The following is a 21,116-nucleotide window of genomic DNA, read 5'->3' as shown; positions in this document are numbered from 1 at the left end:
GTTTAAAATAAACATTTTAAACCATTCTTTCTTTTACTGCAAACCACACTTCAATAGATCACTTCATTTTTGTGTTATAAATTTGTACAATAATAAAGATATCAGACACCCTGTATAATAAGTCTAAAATAATAGAACATTTAACTTTTCCAACTTATCAAAAATGAGTGTAAACATTTTTGTCTAATTTTTCAATTTTAAATTTAAAAAGTTATAAGTGTTTTTGATTATATAGTTTTCAGAACTTAATCATTTGAAACTATATGGCCCAATATAGTTTTTCAGATGTCTTATAAATACAATATTAGTTTCTTCATAATAATAAAAGTATTTTTGAAATGAGAATTAGAAAATTAGCTAATGGTTTGTGTTTTAAAATGTTTATAATTCTAAAATTCTATAAAATCAGTTTATTCAGCTTACTAGTGAACAATAATTTTTTAAAACTGATGACTATATTACATGTATAATTGTAATATGTATAGTATTCTATTCATAAAACAGAATATGATCACATGATGCATAATAGATTCAAATAAACAAAAAAACAATAAATAACTTTAAAAAAAGCATTTATAATTAGAAATTTATAAAACATAACATACTCATCAGGAGAATGGCCTTGTGTTTCAGACGTATCCTTAACTGTAAGCAGTAACGGAAATTAATAAATTTAACATCAGATTAATTAGAATTATTATAAACAGCATCAATCATATATAAAAATATATAATATATATATATATATAAAAAAATACTGCAGGCCTTCAATTTAATGACTTCAAATTTAAAGTCGAAAAATTTGTTCTATAGGAATTTTTTTGTAATTAAACCATACAAAAAAAACTATACTAACAAATATAACTATTGATAATACCAATCCAATACATCAATATTTTGAAATGTTTCTGATCTATTGGAATTGGTTTGTTTTACAAACCAATTCCAATAGACTTTTTCAAGAGGCATCTTTTACATTGTTTTGCCATGGCATGCATAATAAGGCAATGGATATATATCATGTGGTAAAACTAACCCATGGTGAACAGTGTCCTCCCCACATGTGATTTATTACTGAAGCCATGACGTATGGTTGTTATTTGGGAGACATAAACTTGGTAGGGATTTAGCAATATTTCAAGCCATTTGGTAATTTGGCAAAGATATTTTCAATCTGGCAATTTTTCTATACTATTAAAAATTCATTCAAGGTTGTTTGAATTTTTTTCTTAAAAATAGGTTTGAAGTCAGATCTAGGCAAACTAGCTAGTTATAACTGCCTAGAGTCCAGATCTAAAAAGTATCTGTACACAGGCCTTAAAGCAGCCATGACAACAAAAATAAGTGAGAAAAACAAGTCCAAATTAAAAAAAAAAGCAAATAATGTTAAAAGTATTGTGAAAGACTCAAAATTACAAAGTTAATGAAAGCCTACACCAGAAATGTGTATGTTTATGTTCATGTCATCACATTTTGTGCTTTACAATATTTAATTCAGCCTGAATATAAAATCAAAATGTTGATTCAAGATAAATGCATATTTAAAGAAAAATTCTAAGAAGTTATGTGTTATCTTTCCTTTATTAGTACAACCATTTTTACATGTTTCATATTAAAACAAATATTTGATCAGTTGGAAAATTATTGAAATTGACATATCTTATTAGATTTTCAGTCCTAAGTCACTTTTTTTGTTTCTTACTGAAGAACTTTGTTATTAACCATGATTTTCTTTTGTTTAACTTTCCAGAAGTTTCTCTACTTCTCTTGTACTCTCCTCTTCTTCAGTTTGAACTTTTCTCATACCTTCAAACATACCTGAGTAAGATAAATTTTTACAACATTGTTTTGTTTAATTGCCTTTTGTAATCAATTACTAGCTTCTTTAAACATTCTAGCCCTTACTTTTCTCTGAATGTTGTCTTCCTTTTTTTTTTTTTTACTGCTTAAACTCAGCTTCAAGTGTATCAATTATTTTCTCTCCAATTCAAGTATCTCTTTCTTTTCTTCTTTTATTTCCCTTTGTTCTTGTTCTTTCTTCTGTCTTTTTTTCTTCTTTCAATTTATTTTGCATCTCCAAAAAGGCTTTGTAACTAGAATGTGGATTGTGGACTATGTCAAGTAATTTCTTTTGTAATTGGCACCAAAAAAGCATTACTATTCCATCTCTTATTACCAACAATGAATTCATCACTCATTCTAACATTGCTGCTCTGTATTCTGTCAGAACACATCTAGAAATAGAGGAATCTCATTCAACATCAGCATTGTCAAGGGAACGAGCCAACAATGTTTTGACTATGTTAGACACATTTGGGTATTTTGGCATCCCAGCAGGATTCTGTAACCCAAAAAAATGTTTCTAGTAATGGTCAATTCTATTAACTTCCTTTTGATCAGCTCATTCAGGCTCCGACTAAAGTAGCTTCCACTTGTCAAGTAAGATGTCCATTGGAATATCAAATGGTAAGCATTTTGTAATCCTGATTATGTCTGTATAACTTCTCTGTAAAATTCTTTCACATGGTTCAAACACCTTAATGATTTTAATATCATTGAGCTCACTTGGTGACTTTTCAAGTGTGCAAGTAAGTATATAAGTAAGTGCAAGCATGTAGTGCTTTTGCATCTGGTTTTTGAAAGAAAGAATCTTTTTTTGCAAGGAATTCAACCTTCTTTCAAATTTGTGCTGAATGTTATCTCTCTCTCAATAGTAGATTCTTTGCTGCAAACAGACATCTTTCATATGGTAGTTTATCTTCCACTATACTTTTCATGCATTCAGTGGTTAAAATCCATCCCAACAAAGATCACACCAGATTAAACAATCCACATATAAAATTATGTATTAAGGGACCCTGAAACAGCTAAATAAATTTTGTAAATAGCTCTGTACTAGATATTTTGAAATAAAGTTCAGCTTTGATGGTAGAACATTTCAAAGATTCTGAAATTATCTTGTATGAAACACCATTCATTAATTAAGCTGATTTCTTTTCAGGAATATGCTTTAGAAAATGCAATGTGTTTTTTATATTTGGACCATAACATTATATCAAAAGTAATTTATCAAGAGGACATGATGTACAGTTTAAATGACCAACATAATTTTTTATTTAATTGTTTCAGCATCTGAATGACCAATAAATGAAGTCTAGAGATGCCTGCAGTCAATTTCATGTCTTTGCTTTGACCACTATCTGATCAGAATTTGGAGTTCTTTTCAGTTTTCTACGTTGCATGTGTCATCATAACTGATACTGTAAAATGTTGAGCATCATCTACCATTTGATCAAAGAAATAAGGGGCCAGAGCTTCAGTGATCATGTATCTAATTTTTTGATGCAACAATGAAAATTTCTTTGGAAGATTGAGCATATGGCATTGTCTCCTTTATACCATAAGATGAAAATGAATAATTGCTGGGTATTTTTTCATAGTCCAAATAAGTTCTGCAGTACAAGCAGCAACTTTTACATTACAAAGTTGTATCAGTGATAGGTTAACTGATAGTTGCTCTGAACTGGTACCTGATTTTCCATTACACAAATTGGGAAAACTTTCAGCAGAGACTTTGAGGCAACTGAATAGTTGTCATTCTTAATCACTTGGGATCAAAGGCAGCATTGCATTTCTTTCAGTGTTTGTTGTATCCTAAATGTTGTAGGATTGCAGGAAAACCTCTGCTAAATACACTGATAGTAGAAGTACGCAATGTACAGAAAAGATCAAAGGCACAAGATGACACCACAAAACCATTGAGTCAGTTTTATGAAGCCATTCATCCTTAACCATGCACTTTGTCTTGTCATGTTTTACTGTAAAACAGTTCTGTCAGAAAGAAAAATTAAAATGACTGTTAGAAAACAGAAAACAATGATGCATGCCAAATGTAAGCACTAACTTAAAACCAAACTTACATACTGCAGTTGATTGCACAGTAACAGAAGAATGAATTAGACTATAATGCATGTAGTCAGTCTCAAACAGAAATGCCATAAATTTCCCAATTCAATAAATTGTATACAGCTTGTGCAAAATTCAAGCATTAGCTGGTGTTGATGAATGATATAATATTTAGACTAGTAATAATTATTTAAGTAACTAAACAGTGATAGTTGCTTAATTGTAATGAATTTCTATTGTTTTCCAATACAGTAAGCTTATAATTTACTATTACATTACCCTACGTTTTTGCTGTTTGCTTATGTCAGTCAAACTCTTTGAAGCAATTTGTGCCATTCTTTTACTTATACACATACAACAGATACTTTTGTTGCCAGATCCAATGCCACAAAACTAATGCAAAATTTTCAAATAGTCAAATTATGTAAGAAAATAGNCTTGTTTATTGATGACGTAATACATGTAACTGAGGAGCAAACTAAAAGAACAGAGTCGATTTAAGTCAAAAAAAAAAGTGTGCGCATTATAATTGAGAAAATATGATTGTATTAATCTTCAAAATATTGGTATTAAATATGTCTTATAATATCACGACTCCTGTAAATTGGGTTATCCGATAAGAATAAAATATCTCTATTGTTGAAAAAATTTGCTTATTTTTGCTCACCTCGAGTTTTGCTTTTTAGTAGAAATGGCTAAAAAGTGTGCAAAATACATACAGAAATATGTTATTACAGGACAACCTGTCTAAAAGACCACTTTTTGAAGAAACCGTGGGTGGTTGTCATAGACAGGTATTACTGTAACAATTTTATAAGTACCATCACTTATTAAATAATAAAATAAACTTACTTTGTATGGCTGCCGTTAAGATTATCATCTTCATTTTCAATTTCAATCACTGAATCCTAACAGAAAAAACATATAACAACAATTATATTGTCTAGTACTGAAATTATTATTCTAATTATTGTTTTATCATCTTCATTTTCAATTTCAATCACTGAATCCTAACAGAAAAAACATATAACAACAATTATATTGTCTAGTACTGAAAATATTATTCTAATTATTGTTTAATTAATCAATTATTTGGTGCAAAAACGTACATACTAATTTAATTAAGTGTATTATTTATGAAGTTTTCTTGGGGATTACATTTAATTGTTCATAAATGTATATATCTAGTTTTGTTTTGTTTTATTTTTAATGAAATTTAACTAAAATTGTTCTTTAGGTTTTTTTTTTTATTTTGCATGGATAGTGTTGAATGCAAATAGATACCGAGAGATTCCTCAAAAATTCTCCCGAAGAAAAAATGTATGAAGTGAACACTGCACGTGGGGCTCCCTAATTGAAATTTGCCTGGTTCACATGAAGCTATAACATACTGCTGAAGAAAATGAAAGAAAACGATTTTATCTCTAGTATTTATCTAATTCTTCTTCCTAGTTATTTGCTATTTAAAATTTAAACTTGTATAAATTTTGTTATTATTTATTAACAAGATAAAAGGAAACTATATTGAATTATTTTATAAATAAATAAATTTAGAATTGTGTATAAATGTTACTTAATTACAATAGCTAAGATAAGATATTCACGGCTATTAGGAGTAAAGTTTCCGGAGAGACCATTATTGAAGACCGCTAATACATAACAAAATATGCACGAAAAGGTGAAGAATATTTGTTCTCTTATATTTGAAAATATTTTAATCTGAAAGTCTGGTGAATTATATTCAAGACCATCTGATATGGTAATCTGAAATAAAAATGGCTTTCGATCAATAAAATTTTGAATAGTTCTCTTTCATCGTAAATTATTTTTTAATAATTCACTATTAACTACGAAGATAAATTTACACTGCAACGAAATAGCTTAGTAAAATTCTATTCCTTCAGTCTACACATACCTAAAGAATTTGACAAAATTAAAATGTTTCAATTTTTGATGAATATAACCAATTTAGGAAGTGTGATTTGTGAAAAATTTTGCAATGAGAATTTAATCAAAAAGCATTAAAGAAGATGGATCTTATTTACGATTTCGATCGGTATCAAAGTAAACATTTTTTCTGTACATTCTACTTAATATAAAGTCACTGTTATGAATATGGCTACGAATGAAAGATATTATTAAATGCGAGAACATTTAATTCATTCAACTATAGTATTAAAACAATACTAAACAGTTTACTGAAAATTGTGTATATACTTGTCACTTTTTAAATTAAAAATGCTTTGTTTTTAAACGTTAATTATAATTTTGTATATGTAATCTATTATATAACTTCTTATTACAAAACTTCTTTTGTCAAATAAAAATATTTTTACTATATTGATTTTGATCATAAATATATTTTTTTTAAATATTACGTGTTTTAGTAGTTTCTTATTTATAAACAAATATTCAATTAATTCTATTGAGTTTGTATATTTGGTGATAACATGGAAATTCAAATTAGGCCTATAAGAAGTCTAAAATAGATGAAATTATGTTTCATATTAATTAAGATAGTTTCAGACTCGAAAGATTTAAATAAATAAACGACTAAAAGAAAAAATAATTGATTGAATCAATCAAAAGTGAACAACCTCTAGATATAAAGATAACGATTGGAATCAAAATACCGAACTCTTTTCATTCATCGCTTATCTTTTGCTAAGAATTTTTTTTTTATCATTAACGGGCGTAAAAAAAGAAAAGATAAGATCATGATGTAAAGAAAATTAAAAAGTAATAAAAGATGGCAGGTTTTATTAATAGATAATAGTATAGTTCTTGTACCTATTGTCAAACAATTTTCTATCAAAATCAAAACAATGTTCAAGATAGGTTATAAGAGTTCAATTTATATAATTCTAATTTCTGGTAGAAAATAGAATTTAACAATAGAGAATTTTTATTTTTATCGTACGGCTACAGAATACAATTTGTGATTATCATTTCGGTTGTATTTATTAATCTTTGCTGAAATTTCTTCCAAATTATTTGTATTTAATATAATACAATTTTTTTGTTTTATAAGTGTGATAATACTAATTTAATGAGATCAAGTTTATGCTTCAAATCGAAATGAAATATCATATCAGAATTTTTATATTTATGGAACAAGATACAATTTTTTGTCATTTTGTATTTATTTGTATTTTAAATCAGTTAACATCATATTTAAAAAATAACTTATTTAGAAACTTTAGTACAAAAAATATTCGAAGATAATAACAATACCTAAATTATTTTTATGCATTACACAGTTGTTTCTCTTTATTTTAGAGTTTGAGTTAGATTAAATATATAATCTTATTAAATAAAATATAAAAGTTTCATTATAATCTTAATTAAAAAGTATATCTAAAAATTATTTTCATTTGAAATAACTTTTACATTTAAACTTTTTGATATATTCATAAAATACATAAACCATGAAAATATTAGAATTTTTGCCATTAGTAACACACAACAATCAGAGAAAGGACATTGTCTTATTCAATAGTGCATCCAAGATCAAGCGATGGTTGTTGATTTCTAANGTACTTTCCTCTTCTTCAGTTTGAACTTTTCTCATACCTTCAAACATACCCGAGTAAGATAAATTTTTACAACATTGTTTTGTTTAATTGCCTTTTGTAATCAATTACTAGCTTCTTTAAACATTCTAGCCCTTACTTTTCTCTGAATGTTGTCTTCCTTTTTTTTTTTTTACTGCTTAAACTCAGCTTCAAGTGTATCAATTATTTTCTCTCCAATTCAAGTATCTCTTTCTTTTCTTCTTTTATTTCCCTTTGTTCTTGTTCTTTCTTCTGTCTTTTTTTCTTCTTTCAATTTATTTTGCATCTCCAAAAAGGCTTTGTAACTAGAATGTGGATTGTGGACTATGTCAAGTAATTTCTTTTGTAATTGGCACCAAAAAAGCATTACTATTCCATCTCTTATTACCAACAATGAATTCATCACTCATTCTAACATTGCTGCTCTGTATTCTGTCAGAACACATCTAGAAATAGAGGAATCTCATTCAACATCAGCATTGTCAAGAGAACGAGCCAACAATGTTTTGACTATGTTAGACACATTTGGGTATTTTGGCATCCCAGCAGGATTCTGTAACCCAAAAAAATGTTTCTAGTAATGGTCAATTCTATTAACTTCCTTTTGATCAGCTCATTCAGGCTCCGACTAAAGTAGCTTCCACTTGTCAAGTAAGATGTCCATTGGAATATCAAATGGTAAGCATTTTGTAATCCTGATTATGTCTGTATAACTTCTCTGTAAAATTCTTTCACATGGTTCAAACACCTTAATGATTTTAATATCATTGAGCTCACTTGGTGACTTTTCAAGTGTGCAAGTAAGTATATAAGTAAGTGCAAGCATGTAGTGCTTTTGCATCTGGTTTTTGAAAGAAAGAATCTTTTTTTGCAAGGAATTCAACCTTCTTTCAAATTTGTGCTGAATGTTATCTCTCTCTCAATAGTAGATTCTTTGCTGCAAACAGACATCTTTCATATGGTAGTTTATCTTCCACTATACTTTTCATGCATTCAGTGGTTAAAATCCATCCCAACAAAGATCACACCAGATTAAACAATCCACATATAAAATTATGTATTAAGGGACCCTGAAACAGCTAAATAAATTTTGTAAATAGCTCTGTACTAGATATTTTGAAATAAAGTTCAGCTTTGATGGTAGAACATTTCAAAGATTCTGAAATTATCTTGTATGAAACACCATTCATTAATTAAGCTGATTTCTTTTCAGGAATATGCTTTAGAAAATGCAATGTGTTTTTTATATTTGGACCATAACATTATATCAAAAGTAATTTATCAAGAGGACATGATGTACAGTTTAAATGACCAACATAATTTTTTATTTAATTGTTTCAGCATCTGAATGACCAATAAATGAAGTCTAGAGATGCCTGCAGTCAATTTCATGTCTTTGCTTTGACCACTATCTGATCAGAATTTGGAGTTCTTTTCAGTTTTCTACGTTGCATGTGTCATCATAACTGATACTGTAAAATGTTGAGCATCATCTACCATTTGATCAAAGAAATAAGGGGCCAGAGCTTCAGTGATCATGTATCTAATTTTTTGATGCAACAATGAAAATTTCTTTGGAAGATTGAGCATATGGCATTGTCTCCTTTATACCATAAGATGAAAATGAATAATTGCTGGGTATTTTTTCATAGTCCAAATAAGTTCTGAAGTACAAGCAGCAACTTTTACATTACAAAGTTGTATCAGTGATAGGTTAACTGATAGTTGCTCTGAACTGGTACCTGATTTTCCATTACACAAATTGGGAATACTTTCAGCAGAGACTTTGAGGCAACTGAATAGTTGTCATTCTTAATCACTTGGGATCAAAGGCAGCATTGCATTTCTTTCAGTGTTTGTTGTATCCTAAATGTTGTAGGATTGCAGGAAAACCTCTGCTAAATACACTGATAGTAGAAGTACGCAATGTACAGAAAAGATCAAAGGCACAAGATGACACCACAAAACCATTGAGTCAGTTTTATGAAGCCATTCATCCTTAACCATGCACTTTGTCTTGTCATGTTTTACTGTAAAACAGTTCTGTCAGAAAGAAAAATTAAAATGACTGTTAGAAAACAGAAAACAATGATGCATGCCAAATGTAAGCACTAACTTAAAACCAAACTTACATACTGCAGTTGATTGCACAGTAACAGAAGAATGAATTAGACTATAATGCATGTAGTCAGTCCCAAACAGAAATGCCATAAATTTCCCAATTCAATAAATTGTATACAGCTTGTGCAAAATTCAAGCATTAGCTGGTGTTGATGAATGATATAATATTTAGACTAGTAATAATTATTTAAGTAACTAAACAGTGATAGTTGCTTAATTGTAATGAATTTCTATTGTTTTCCAATACAGTAAGCTTATAATTTACTATTACATTACCCTACGTTTTTGCTGTTTGCTTATGTCAGTCAAACTCTTTGAAGCAATTTGTGCCATTCTTTTACTTATACACATACAACAGATACTTTTGTTGCCAGATCCAATGCCACAAAACTAATGCAAAATTTTCAAATAGTCAAATTATGTAAGAAAATAGCAAATTAAAGAATTAATACTTTTTATTTACAATAAATAAATATATATGTAGTAAATAATTAATAAGAAATAAGAATAATATATAAGTATATATACTGTAATATTCTTATTAATTATTTATTAATAAGAATAATTTCAAATAATAAGTTTAATTTTTTTATATTTTTTAATTATTATTTTTTCTTTAAAATAAAAAATGATTTTTATTTTAAAATTTCATGTTTGAAACATTAGTTTTTTTCACTTGTAACCTCCATAATTGTGAACTATTTCTGCACATTTCTGATCTTTTACTAATATGCACTGATAGGATCCATTGATTTTTTTGCAGTTGACAATGGAATTAGAGAAAAAGCCTCCTGAATTTCTTCCAATATGTCAGCTGACAATTGTTTGCGATCACCATTACCATGTAAGCCCTGCATTAAGTGTGGTCTCTGGTGCACAACCACAAATTACTGTTACACACTGATAGATTTGACTTGTTGAGTGCAAATCTCCCCCTTTTTGCAGAAAGAAGAGGTTGGGTGCCAAGACACTCATGACATAGTTGTTTCTTGACATGTTGCTGTAACCCATTACAGCTCTGTAACAAAAGAGAAAAAGAAAATGAGAAACTGGAAGAGGTTACATTAGATTAGGTACTCAAATGAGAGTATGTAATAGTAACATGTTGAGAAGATAGAAGGTGTGCTTGCATGGTAATCGTGGTCACAAAAAGTCATCCACTGACACGTGTGAAGAAATTCAGCAAGGTTTTTCTTATTCTTTCATCATTAACTGCAAAAACAGTTGATGATGAAAGAATAAGAAAAACCTTGCTGAATTAAACAAAACAACAAAAAAAAATTGTACTTTACTTTATGAATATGTAATAATGAAAAATCTGCAATTGGAAGGAAATAGTGTATATTTACCTTATTTTATGGTTTTTTCCATTTACACTTAAAGACAAAATAACAAGAAAAGCAAATTTATCTTGAAGAAAAAAAAAAAATAGAGTGATTTTATGACCTGCATATATCACTTTGTAAACTTTTTATTTCTTTACATTTGAATTTAAATGATCAGTGAACAAAATGAATATTCTCTAAGTATGAATAGAAGCAAGGATTGGATCATACTGGCAGAATTCTATATACAGTGGGTGATCGGTTAACGAACAAATCGGATAACGAACACTTTCGCGAAAGATTTTTATGTTTGGACAACGAACACTTTCGCGAAAGATTTTTATGTTCGGACAACGAACACATGATCGGATAACGAACACCCCACAGAAGAAACACAAGAAGAAGCGACGTAAAATAATGAATACCTATTGGACTTCCCTTATCTTCGGGCAACAATTCAAAACTTTTCGGAGTGTGGGAGAAGTCGAAATCGACGCTCAAGCCGGTATATACCGATCAGATAGTATTCCTCCGAACTTTGAAACTCTCCCTTGTAATTCCAGCCTTTTATTTTTCTGACAAAACAATTCTTTTATGTATTCGCAAGACTGTAGGGTAGGCATTCGTTAATTTTTGTGTCTGTTTTTCTTTTTGAAAGGTGAGAGTATAATATTAAAGGTAGAGAGTGGGCAGAAGATACCTAATGTTGCTGGGCAGTTTGGCGTTATCAGGTCTACAGTAGGCCACAGTTCAATCATATTTAAGAAAAATACTGTATAATCAAGAAGACTCAAGCAACTAAAGGAGTAACAAAAATCACATCTGAGAAATAAAGAACATCGAAGAGTTCATAATGAAACCTGAAACGGATCTGACAACAGAAGAACGCCAAGAACTCTTGAATGAAGAACACCAAGAAACTTGGCGAGATAAGTTTTATTATAAAAAAAACAGGATTAATGCCGATATCTGTTATTAAAGATCCTTTGAAGAAGTATGAGGATGTAAGAACAACAGTCTTAGAATGGCATCCAAACCAGGTTGAGGCTTGGGGAATTCTACAATTGCAATGCTATTAATTACCTACGAAAAATCCTGAAGAAGAGAGAAAAGCAATCGACATTAGACAGATTCTTTAACCCTTTCAAACAGAAAAACATGATTAATAAAAACACAAGATTGTGTATGGATGTATTTTTATTATTACATATAAATAAACATAGTAAGAAAGTATATATTTTTTATTTTTGGGTTTCTCCAGAACAAATTAATTAAATTCCCATTAAAACCTATGGTAAATCGATAATCGGTTAATGAACAATTCGGATAGCGAACAAAGTCTTGGAACGGATTATGTTCGTTAACCGATCACCCACTGTATATAATTTAACAACATTTTAATAAATCTTGTACATTGTAAGTTTGTTATTAATATTTGTTTTTAAAATATATTCGATTTAATGGACTTTTAGTAATAGCAGATAACTCTTCCCCAATTAGTCCATTAAATATTTATAAAATTTATATTTTTGATAAAGCCTGGCAAAATGATAATTGTTACACAAAACAATAAATTTCTTAAAAATGGTATAACATTATGAATATATATAAAAACAAAATACTTACTCTCTCTTGTCAAATTGAATTCTGTTATACCACTATGGCTAAAAACAACTTCTCTGAAATTATAATATGAATCATTCAAAAAATTTGCTAAACTAATTTCAGTTAATATTAATTAAAATTTATGAGTGTAAAATAAATAAAAATTATACAAAACATAATAATATTTAATATACATTGTATTTTCATTTTTTTAAAATTCTTATAATCCTTATGAATGCAAAATATGTAAATGTCAAACTAATTTAAACAAAAAAATAAAGAAAATTAAATCAATTTTATCTATTATAAACATCAGTTAGTTACACAGCTTCAGTTCTGTCTTTTTACTCAACTGTCAAATTTCTGACTTTTCCAGACTTTCCTCAACATATTTTCCAGTAAGCTTTTACTATTTTGTATCAAACTAACAAGTAATAAAGTTTTATATTAGTTTGAAAATAAATCATTTCACAAAATGTAGCACCCTTTATAACACGGGTTCCCAACCTATGGGTCGCGACCCAGAAGGGGGTCACGACAGGTTTTCTGTGGGGTCGTCAACTTATGCAGTAAACTAAAACAAAATTTTCACTATAATGCAATATTTATTTTTAATGGTGTCTTAAAGTTTGAATAATTTCATATATTTTTAAAAAATTAAAATAAGTGTAATCTGGGTACGCTATTCTGTCACAGTTGGTTGAAACATGTGTTGAGAGTTTTGAGAGGAATAAATTAAATGTTGAGAATGACATGAGGTTGGCGTTAACAAAATCTCACCCGCGAATTTTGAGGCTGGTTAATAATACATGCAATTTCAACCATCTCATTAAATTAATTATTAAACATAATTTAAAATAAAATTATACTAAAAAACTAATTTCATTGTTTTTTTAATTACCTTATTAAAAATACCTTTTTCAATTGTATCGGGGTCGCGGGTCACTTGGCTTTTATAAAAAGGGGGTCGCCACCCGAAAAAGGTTGGGAACCGTTGCTTTAAAATATTATTTTCAATTATAATAAAACCCTCTTCAATTATTTTAAAATTTTATAATAATTATAAAATTCATTTTTTATACCTATCACACATTTTATAATCTTATTAGTTTGTTTTCTATTTTAACTAAATTTAATATAAATATATTATATAAACATTTAAAAAAAATAGTGAAAAACAGAAAAAGTTTGAGGATTTTGAAGAATTTTAAGAAAGTATATTTATCAATATAGTTATTAAAATTTTATAAAAATTTATAAAATTTTAAGAAAGTATATTTATCAATATACTTTCTTAAAATATACATTTTGATAAAAATTAATTAAAACTAAATTAATTAAACAACAAATATGAAAATTTCACAATTCAACAATGTGTTCATGACACTTACTTTATCTGACAAGTATCTGCAAAACTGACTCGTCTTGATCGTCTAGTTTCTTTGTCTTTATTCTATCAATTTAATAATTAATATTAAAAATTCACAATAAATATAAACATTTTAAGCTTATGAACAGTTCTACTACTAAAATAAGAAAATTATGAAAACTATTATTATTTATAAATGCATAAATAAAATTTCAGGAGGAGGAAAGAAGGGCTGTAAAACTCAAATTAAAAAATTAAATATCCTTTATTATCATTATTGTTGTTTTATAATTCACTCTTACACTATTGCAATCCAGTTCTTGTAAAGGTGCTCTTGATACTGGCTTAAGTATCTAAAAAAAATAAACAAAATGCTTAATTTTAAAAAAGATAATAAAACCACAAAATAATTATTTTAGAAATAAATAAATATTCTATAATAAATTTGGAAAAAGTTACAAGATGTCTTGGATAAGTGTATGATTCTAACTGGAGATATAAATGAATGGGTGAGTGTGAAGAGAAGTGTGAGAGTGCTGGGTCTGTATGATGATCCTTGGGTGAACAATAATGAAGAGCAATTAATTGAGCTCTGTGTGGAAAGAGACTTTCAGAGTGTGATTGTATAGAAAAACGGTGTCCAATACCTTTTTTCCACACAATCACAAGACCATTCATCAGTACACGTGGAAAGTCATACAAAAAGGTCGGAGAAGCTTAATAGATTTTGTTGCATATGATGATAGATTCAGAGATGCAGTGGAAGATATAAGAATTATGAGACAAGCTGACTGTGGCTTGGACCATTACTTAGTGGTATCAAGGATGCAATTGAAGATTGGGTGATGGAAAAAGAAGAAAAGGTGGCTCTGCAATGAGTGAAAACAGTGCCTAATGAGTAGAAAAAATGTGTATAAAGAGTATGTTGAATTGAAACTGGCAAAAGTGAGAAAATGAAAAATGTGGAGGAGGTTTGGAAGCACTTGCAATCTTGAATTATAGCAGCAGCAAAAGAGGTATGAGGTGTGACAAGAGTAGGCCATAAGAGAGTGACTGTATGAAGGAATGACAGAGTTGAGCAAGCAGTGAAAAAGAAAAAGCCTGCATACATAGGCAGACTGAATGGCAATGAGAGTGAAAATGAGTACAGAGTGAAGAAAAAAGCTGCATGAGTCATTAAAGAAAGTAAAAACAGAATGAAAGAATGAACTGAGCACTTGCAAGAGACATTTAAAGAAAATGTTTTGGGTGCAAATGAAAATTATACTTGGCAACAGAAAGACAAATGTATCCTGTATGCAAAGTGCAAATGGTGAACTACTATGGCAGAGTTTTCCAATTGAATCAGTATTAAGCCCTTAGGGGGTTGATAAAACTGTAAATATAAAATATTTATTTAAAAATATTAAAAATTTTACATATATTTTGCTCATAAATAAATGGAGAAAGATGTCTTTTAAAAATTATGTAAGAGTATACTATATATATATATATATATTTTATTTATTTATATAACATAATATTGATTATCCTGATTTATTTAGACACCAAATCATGCTTACAGAAATAATGCTCAGGGTGTAGAGCATGTCTATAAATCTTCAGTTCCTCCTGTTGAGAGAGAGTTCTGATGGAAAGATTTGTTCATGTTGACTATCCCAGGGTAAATGTCAAAAGACCAGAGAGATGTCAAAGTCAGTTCAGCAGAGTGTCGAGGGTGAAGTGGAGAAGGCAACCAAATAAGGTATAGCACTGTGAGAACACTAAGGGAGAAGCTCTTTTGTCTTTGATATCAGAGTTTTTATCATCTTAGATCCTTGATCAACCACTTTGGTTTTGATTCAAAATTAATACTAAATGAGGTTCAGAAAAAATGATGCAACATATATTTCCTCACCCCCATTTTCTACGTGATCATCACTCATTACTAAGTGTAATAAGATCTGAACCCAGATCACAGAATGAATCAAAATCGACATTTAATTTCATCCCAACTGGAGATAGTTAATTTTAGGACTTGCATTGTATAGTTTTCCTTTGTTTATTTTCTGAGAACAGGGGTTTGCCCCCACTATAATAATTAATATTTCTTTTTATGGACGTAAAAATTATATTTTACAATATTAACAAATTTAGTGATTTTTAGATTTTAGCGTGGTTTTAAGACATTTCCAGAGCCTCACAATATTGTGACAGTTCTGACATACAAGGGAAAAGGTGAAAGGACAGATTGCAAGAACTTCTGTGGCATAAACTTGCTGAGCATACCTGGAAAGTGCTTATTAGTGATGGGACGATACCAAAATTTTTCCCGAATACACTGAAAACTCCCAATTCAATTCTTTTAATTAGTTTCTAAAGTTTATTTTTGTTTAAAAAATTAACAATTTACATTACCAGCACGGCACATTTATTAATTAATAAACATTAAGCTTAAAAATGAAAAATAATTGGAAAATTGAGAATCAATCTTTCGAAAGAAACCCAAAACTTCTCCATTTATATATGGATATGCATGCTTTTATTATGTACTATAAAGCAAATTTGTATTCTTACTTCAAATAAAGTTAATATTGCAACACTAAATTTAAATAAATTATAGATAATTCCCTTTTACTCAAGAAACTATCCCATTGTATCACTTAGGGTTGCCATCTTTGGAAACTACTTCATTGGCCGATGCTATGATTGGGAAAAGGGAAATGGTAAATAAGGAGATGTGCTTATTTTTAATGCTTCTTGCAATTGGTATGCCTTGTAAATGCTTTAAGTCCATCATATTTAATACTAAATGAAGTTCAGTAAAAATGATACAACATATGCTAAACAAACATATCATCATCAAGAGTTAACCAATTTTTGAATTCATTCACTTGAGCCATGAATATCTAGACTGTCTCATCTTGAAAAATCAATTTTTAAAACTCAAAATAGCAGTATACTTATTGTAAACAATTATTTTTATTTATAACAAATGCAATTTGTGCAATTCTGATTCATCTGTGAATCATAACAAAAACACTTCTATATAAGCTGAAATTAATTTAGCCTGAAAAAACACCTTAAACACTTTTTTCAGCAACACTTTAAATTAAACAAAAGCTTTTGATCCTTTTCATAGGTCTGTATTTTCAAGTTTAACAAAAAGATTCAAACTATTCAAGAAGACAGTTGTTAAACATGACACAGACTTATGAAGAGAGGTCAAAAGCTTTCCTTTAAAGTGTTGCTGAAAAAAGTATTTAAGGTGTTTTTCAAGCATTTTATCATTATAAGTAAACATACTAAATATTAAAAATAATTTTATATAATATTCTTTTTGATTAAAATATAAACACTGCTGACACTTAAATATTTTTTGTCAACTGCCAGCCTTGATTTGAATTTGTTGGTCAAGCCAAGCCAATATAGGCCAGGTGGCAACCCTATCTCCCCTAAAAGGAGGACAATTAGTACAAACTGAATACAATCTCTCATCACTCCGACTACATGAAAGAAAAGTCCACTGCAACAGACACCACCTCATATACTCTGCTTTGTCAATATGAAAGTTTCAAATAAAGTAATGCTTAATTTTTACACTGTAATGTCCATACAAAAAATTTTGGGTAAATTTAATCCTTTTCTTATATCCAACCAGAGATAGATGATATACAACACAAAGATAAAACATAAATCTTCTTTAAAATGACCAACAAGATATTGTTTAAAAACCTATATTAAGTTTTTTGTATGATCATTACAGTGCAAATATGTAAGTAATCCTGGGAAAAATATAATTCATACTTAATTGTTAATATCGCAATTTAAAAAATTTTTAATCTTTGACTGAAACAAATAATTAATTTTCTTGTTAAATGTGGAAGAAACGGAAATCTTGATGAGATTTCCGAAAAATGCCCAAGTTTTCCAATTCTGATTAATCATCCCATCACTAGTGTTTATGCAAATGTTGGTTGACAAAACTGAGAAGCTGACTTCAAAGAATATAATAGAATGAATAGGAAGAAATTGTGGCATTATCTGATCAAGTGAGATAAACTAATTACAGGTAACCCGCTGTATAACACGGCACTTCTATAGCACGTATTCACTCTAACACGGTTTGAGAATTGGGAACATTCCCTGTATAACACAGTGCTTTTATAGCACGGATTCACTGTAACACGGTTCGGGAATTGGGTAAAACCCTCGTACAACATGAAATGTAATCAAGGGTGCGTTCTTTTATACCTCCGCATAACTCAGTGCAAGCATTCTAATTGTTTTCGTGGCTACTTTGAATGCTCTTTCAGCAAATAATCCATTTAATGGTTAAATTTTACAATTGGGACCCTTCTCTTGCCTCTAAAAGCACATTTTAGAATTATAGATTCCTCCATCACGATACTATCGATAGTGCGGGCAGCATCATCTTTCTTTCACCGTCATTCCAAAATGCCTACAAACAGCAGCGCACTCCCATTGCAGAGCGACTGCTATTAACGAACGCACCCAAACACTATTACCAGTTGATGATGTTCATGCTTAGATCATCATATAGGATGAATAATCCTCTGGTAAAATATTTACTTAAATAATAAATATTTTACCTATGAAAAAAATGAATAATAAATCTGATTTAAATAAGGATTTAACAGCATGGTTTTTAATTTTTGGAACCTAACCCCCCTTTTTGCACTAGTTCTTTGTTTCGTATAACACGAATTCGCATAACATGGCAATTTTTTGGAACGTAGCTCCTGTGTTATACGGGGGTTATCTGTACTTGTTAGATGTGTGAGAGCAATGTATGAAAATAGCAGAGCAAGTTTACATGTAGATGGCAAAGTGTCAGAGAAATTTACAATTGAGGAGAGCGTAAGACAAGAGTATATTATGTTCCCTAGACTGTTAAATGTTTTCATGAATGCATGCATGAGGAAATCCCAAGTACATGAATATGGAATGAGAATTGGAAATGAACAAGTCTGTCATTTGTTGTATGCAGATGACACTGTACTGTTAGCAGAAAGCTTGGAAAACTTCACATTCTTGTATCTAATCTTGAAGAGGCATGTGAGGAATATATGCTGAAAGTGAATATTAGTAAAACTATTGTGTTTGAATGCAAAGGTGAGTAAAAGAATTACATAATTTAGCTGGGTGATGAACAACTGGAACAAGTAAATGAATTTGTATATTTGGGAAGCATGATGGGAATGGAAGGATAGATGGTAAAATCACCAGAAGAATAAATGCAGGAGTGTAGATAGTAGGTGCAATGAATAAATTTATGAGGGAGAAAAATATGCCCAAAGAGGTACAAATGATTGTATAATTTAAGGTGACCACACACGTTAAGGAAATCCTCTGAGGAATAACTGTGCAGGCCTGGCCTTGAGGAAATTCAGAATTTCCTATCGCCCACACAAGGAGGAAAATCTCTGTTAGTCAGTTGGCCATGCATCTGATGACGATGTACTGGCTGTTCTTGGATATTTATTGAAAACAAATTGTATTAAAACTTGAGGGAAAAACATGTGCATAGAAGTCTATGGTGTAAATAATAGTAGTAGTGGTATGGGTAGCACTGATCACAAAATTAATTTTTCATATGAATAATTTTTAATGGAATTATTTCAGATCACAAAATTAATTTTTCAAGAGAAATCTTGGGCTATAAATTTTGTTAAAAAGCATCAATTATCAGTGAAAGATCAATGGCAAGTCGATTTTACTACCAAAAAAATTCACGAATTAAATTTTATAGACGAAAAACCATCAGATATAACTGGCTGGATCGAACATAGTAAGTTACAAAACTTATTAAATTATTTCTCAACGTATAGAGAATTATTTTTATTTAAAGGTGGACAGATAGAAGAAAAAATTCCCTATTTTACTTTGTCATATTGTTAAAATATTATTTCAAATTGTCATGTTTTAATTTATTTGGATATTAAAACAATAAATTGTAATAAAATGTAAAAGAAAATGATGTTTTATGAAAACTGAAGAAATGAATTGAGAAGTTTTCTAAATATTAAAATTATTTATAATTTTAATTTTATAATTTTAATTTACTCGAAAAATTTTTGATCTGAAAATAATTTATAACCTAAAAAATTAATTTTTCAGGTTATAAATAACAAAAGTTAATAAGGTTATAGAAAATAATTCTTCCAAACATTCATGAGACATTGTTCTCATTACTTAGAGGCCTCACAACTGAACGTTATGGTTGGCCTGCGAAGTCCAAAACTGTGCAGGAAAATCAAATGGTTTTTCGTTTCTACTCTGGCAGCCTGTGCCGAAACTGTAGTTTTTTCCCCACACACTAGCAGGAATTCCTCAAGGCCAGGCCTGCACAGCTTTTTCTCAAAGGATTTCCTTAACATGTGTCCACCTTAAGGGAGTGCTGTCATGTCTGTATTTGCTCATGTATGGCAGAAAAGTCACAAGCGTCACATCACTGCATGGCAAATAAGATATTTATAGTAGTGTCGAGCATAACAAGGAAAGACTATATGAGAAATAGAACAAGTTCTGAAATAATGTCGTGTGAAAGTGTGTGGTTCAAAATATGAGTAAATAAGTTCTAGGATGGTTTGGTCACTTTGAGGGAATGAAAGGAGAAGAATTGTTGAAGAGATTATACATCAGAAGGATGGATAGAAAGCATGGTAGGGGAAGACCGAGAACAAGTCTTAATTGGAACAAGTGGATGAGTATTTAAAAAAACAAGTTGAGTCAGAAAAAATTGGAAAGTGTGCTAGAAGAGGCATGAACGTGTCTGAAGCAAAAGGTGTGTGTCTGGACAGGAAAGTGTGGAGAAAGTCACTGAATGGCTGATTTGTAGGGTTGAGTCTCCTGTTGTCTGTTTCAGATCACAAGTGTGAGGGTGTGTATGTATGCATGCATGCATATAAAAAAACATTAATAAAAAATCTATGTAATAATTCTATAATAGAAATAAATAATAATATTCTATTTATTAAAAATTATTTCTAAAAATATACTTGTTATTCAGATATTTGTAGCAAGATTTAAAATGTAATTTAAGTACTAACCTTATATTTTGTGAACATCTTTAACATTAAATTACATTAAGAATATACTTATAAAATTTTTTCAAAATAAATCAATATATTTTTATATCCTTACTACTTTAAAAATGTTTAGATTATTAAAAATAAACTTTACCGAAGATCTTCTTTTCCCTGGTGGATTAGACCTGAAATATATTCAACACCA

At 29.4% G+C, this 21,116-nt stretch overlaps 1 protein-coding gene across 2 annotated transcripts in view; it reads right to left on the bottom strand.

The window, feature by feature from the left end:
* The window catches only part of LOC111640365 (protein PFC0760c-like), a 40,444-nt gene that overhangs the window by 14,303 nt on the left and 5,025 nt on the right, over positions 1 to 21,116 (bottom strand). For both annotated transcript variants that reach the window (XM_023386380.1, XM_023386381.1), the window contains exons 2-6: positions 21,066 to 21,096; positions 14,183 to 14,233; positions 13,903 to 13,964; positions 12,533 to 12,585; positions 606 to 645 (exon numbers count right to left, since the gene is read on the bottom strand). In XM_023386380.1, the coding sequence (XP_023242148.1) occupies positions 606 to 645; positions 12,533 to 12,585; positions 13,903 to 13,964; positions 14,183 to 14,233; positions 21,066 to 21,096 (237 nt within the window). The remainder of the gene's footprint in view (positions 1 to 605; positions 646 to 12,532; positions 12,586 to 13,902; positions 13,965 to 14,182; positions 14,234 to 21,065; positions 21,097 to 21,116) is intronic.

The sequence above is a fragment of the Centruroides sculpturatus genome, unplaced genomic scaffold, assembly GCF_000671375.1.
Source record: "Centruroides sculpturatus isolate CEXI.00-Female unplaced genomic scaffold, Cexi_2.0 scaffold1261, whole genome shotgun sequence".
NCBI classification, from domain to species: domain Eukaryota; kingdom Metazoa; phylum Arthropoda; class Arachnida; order Scorpiones; family Buthidae; genus Centruroides; species Centruroides sculpturatus.
The sequence above is the reverse complement of the archived record's forward strand: the minus strand, read 5'-3'. Positions and strand labels throughout refer to the sequence as shown.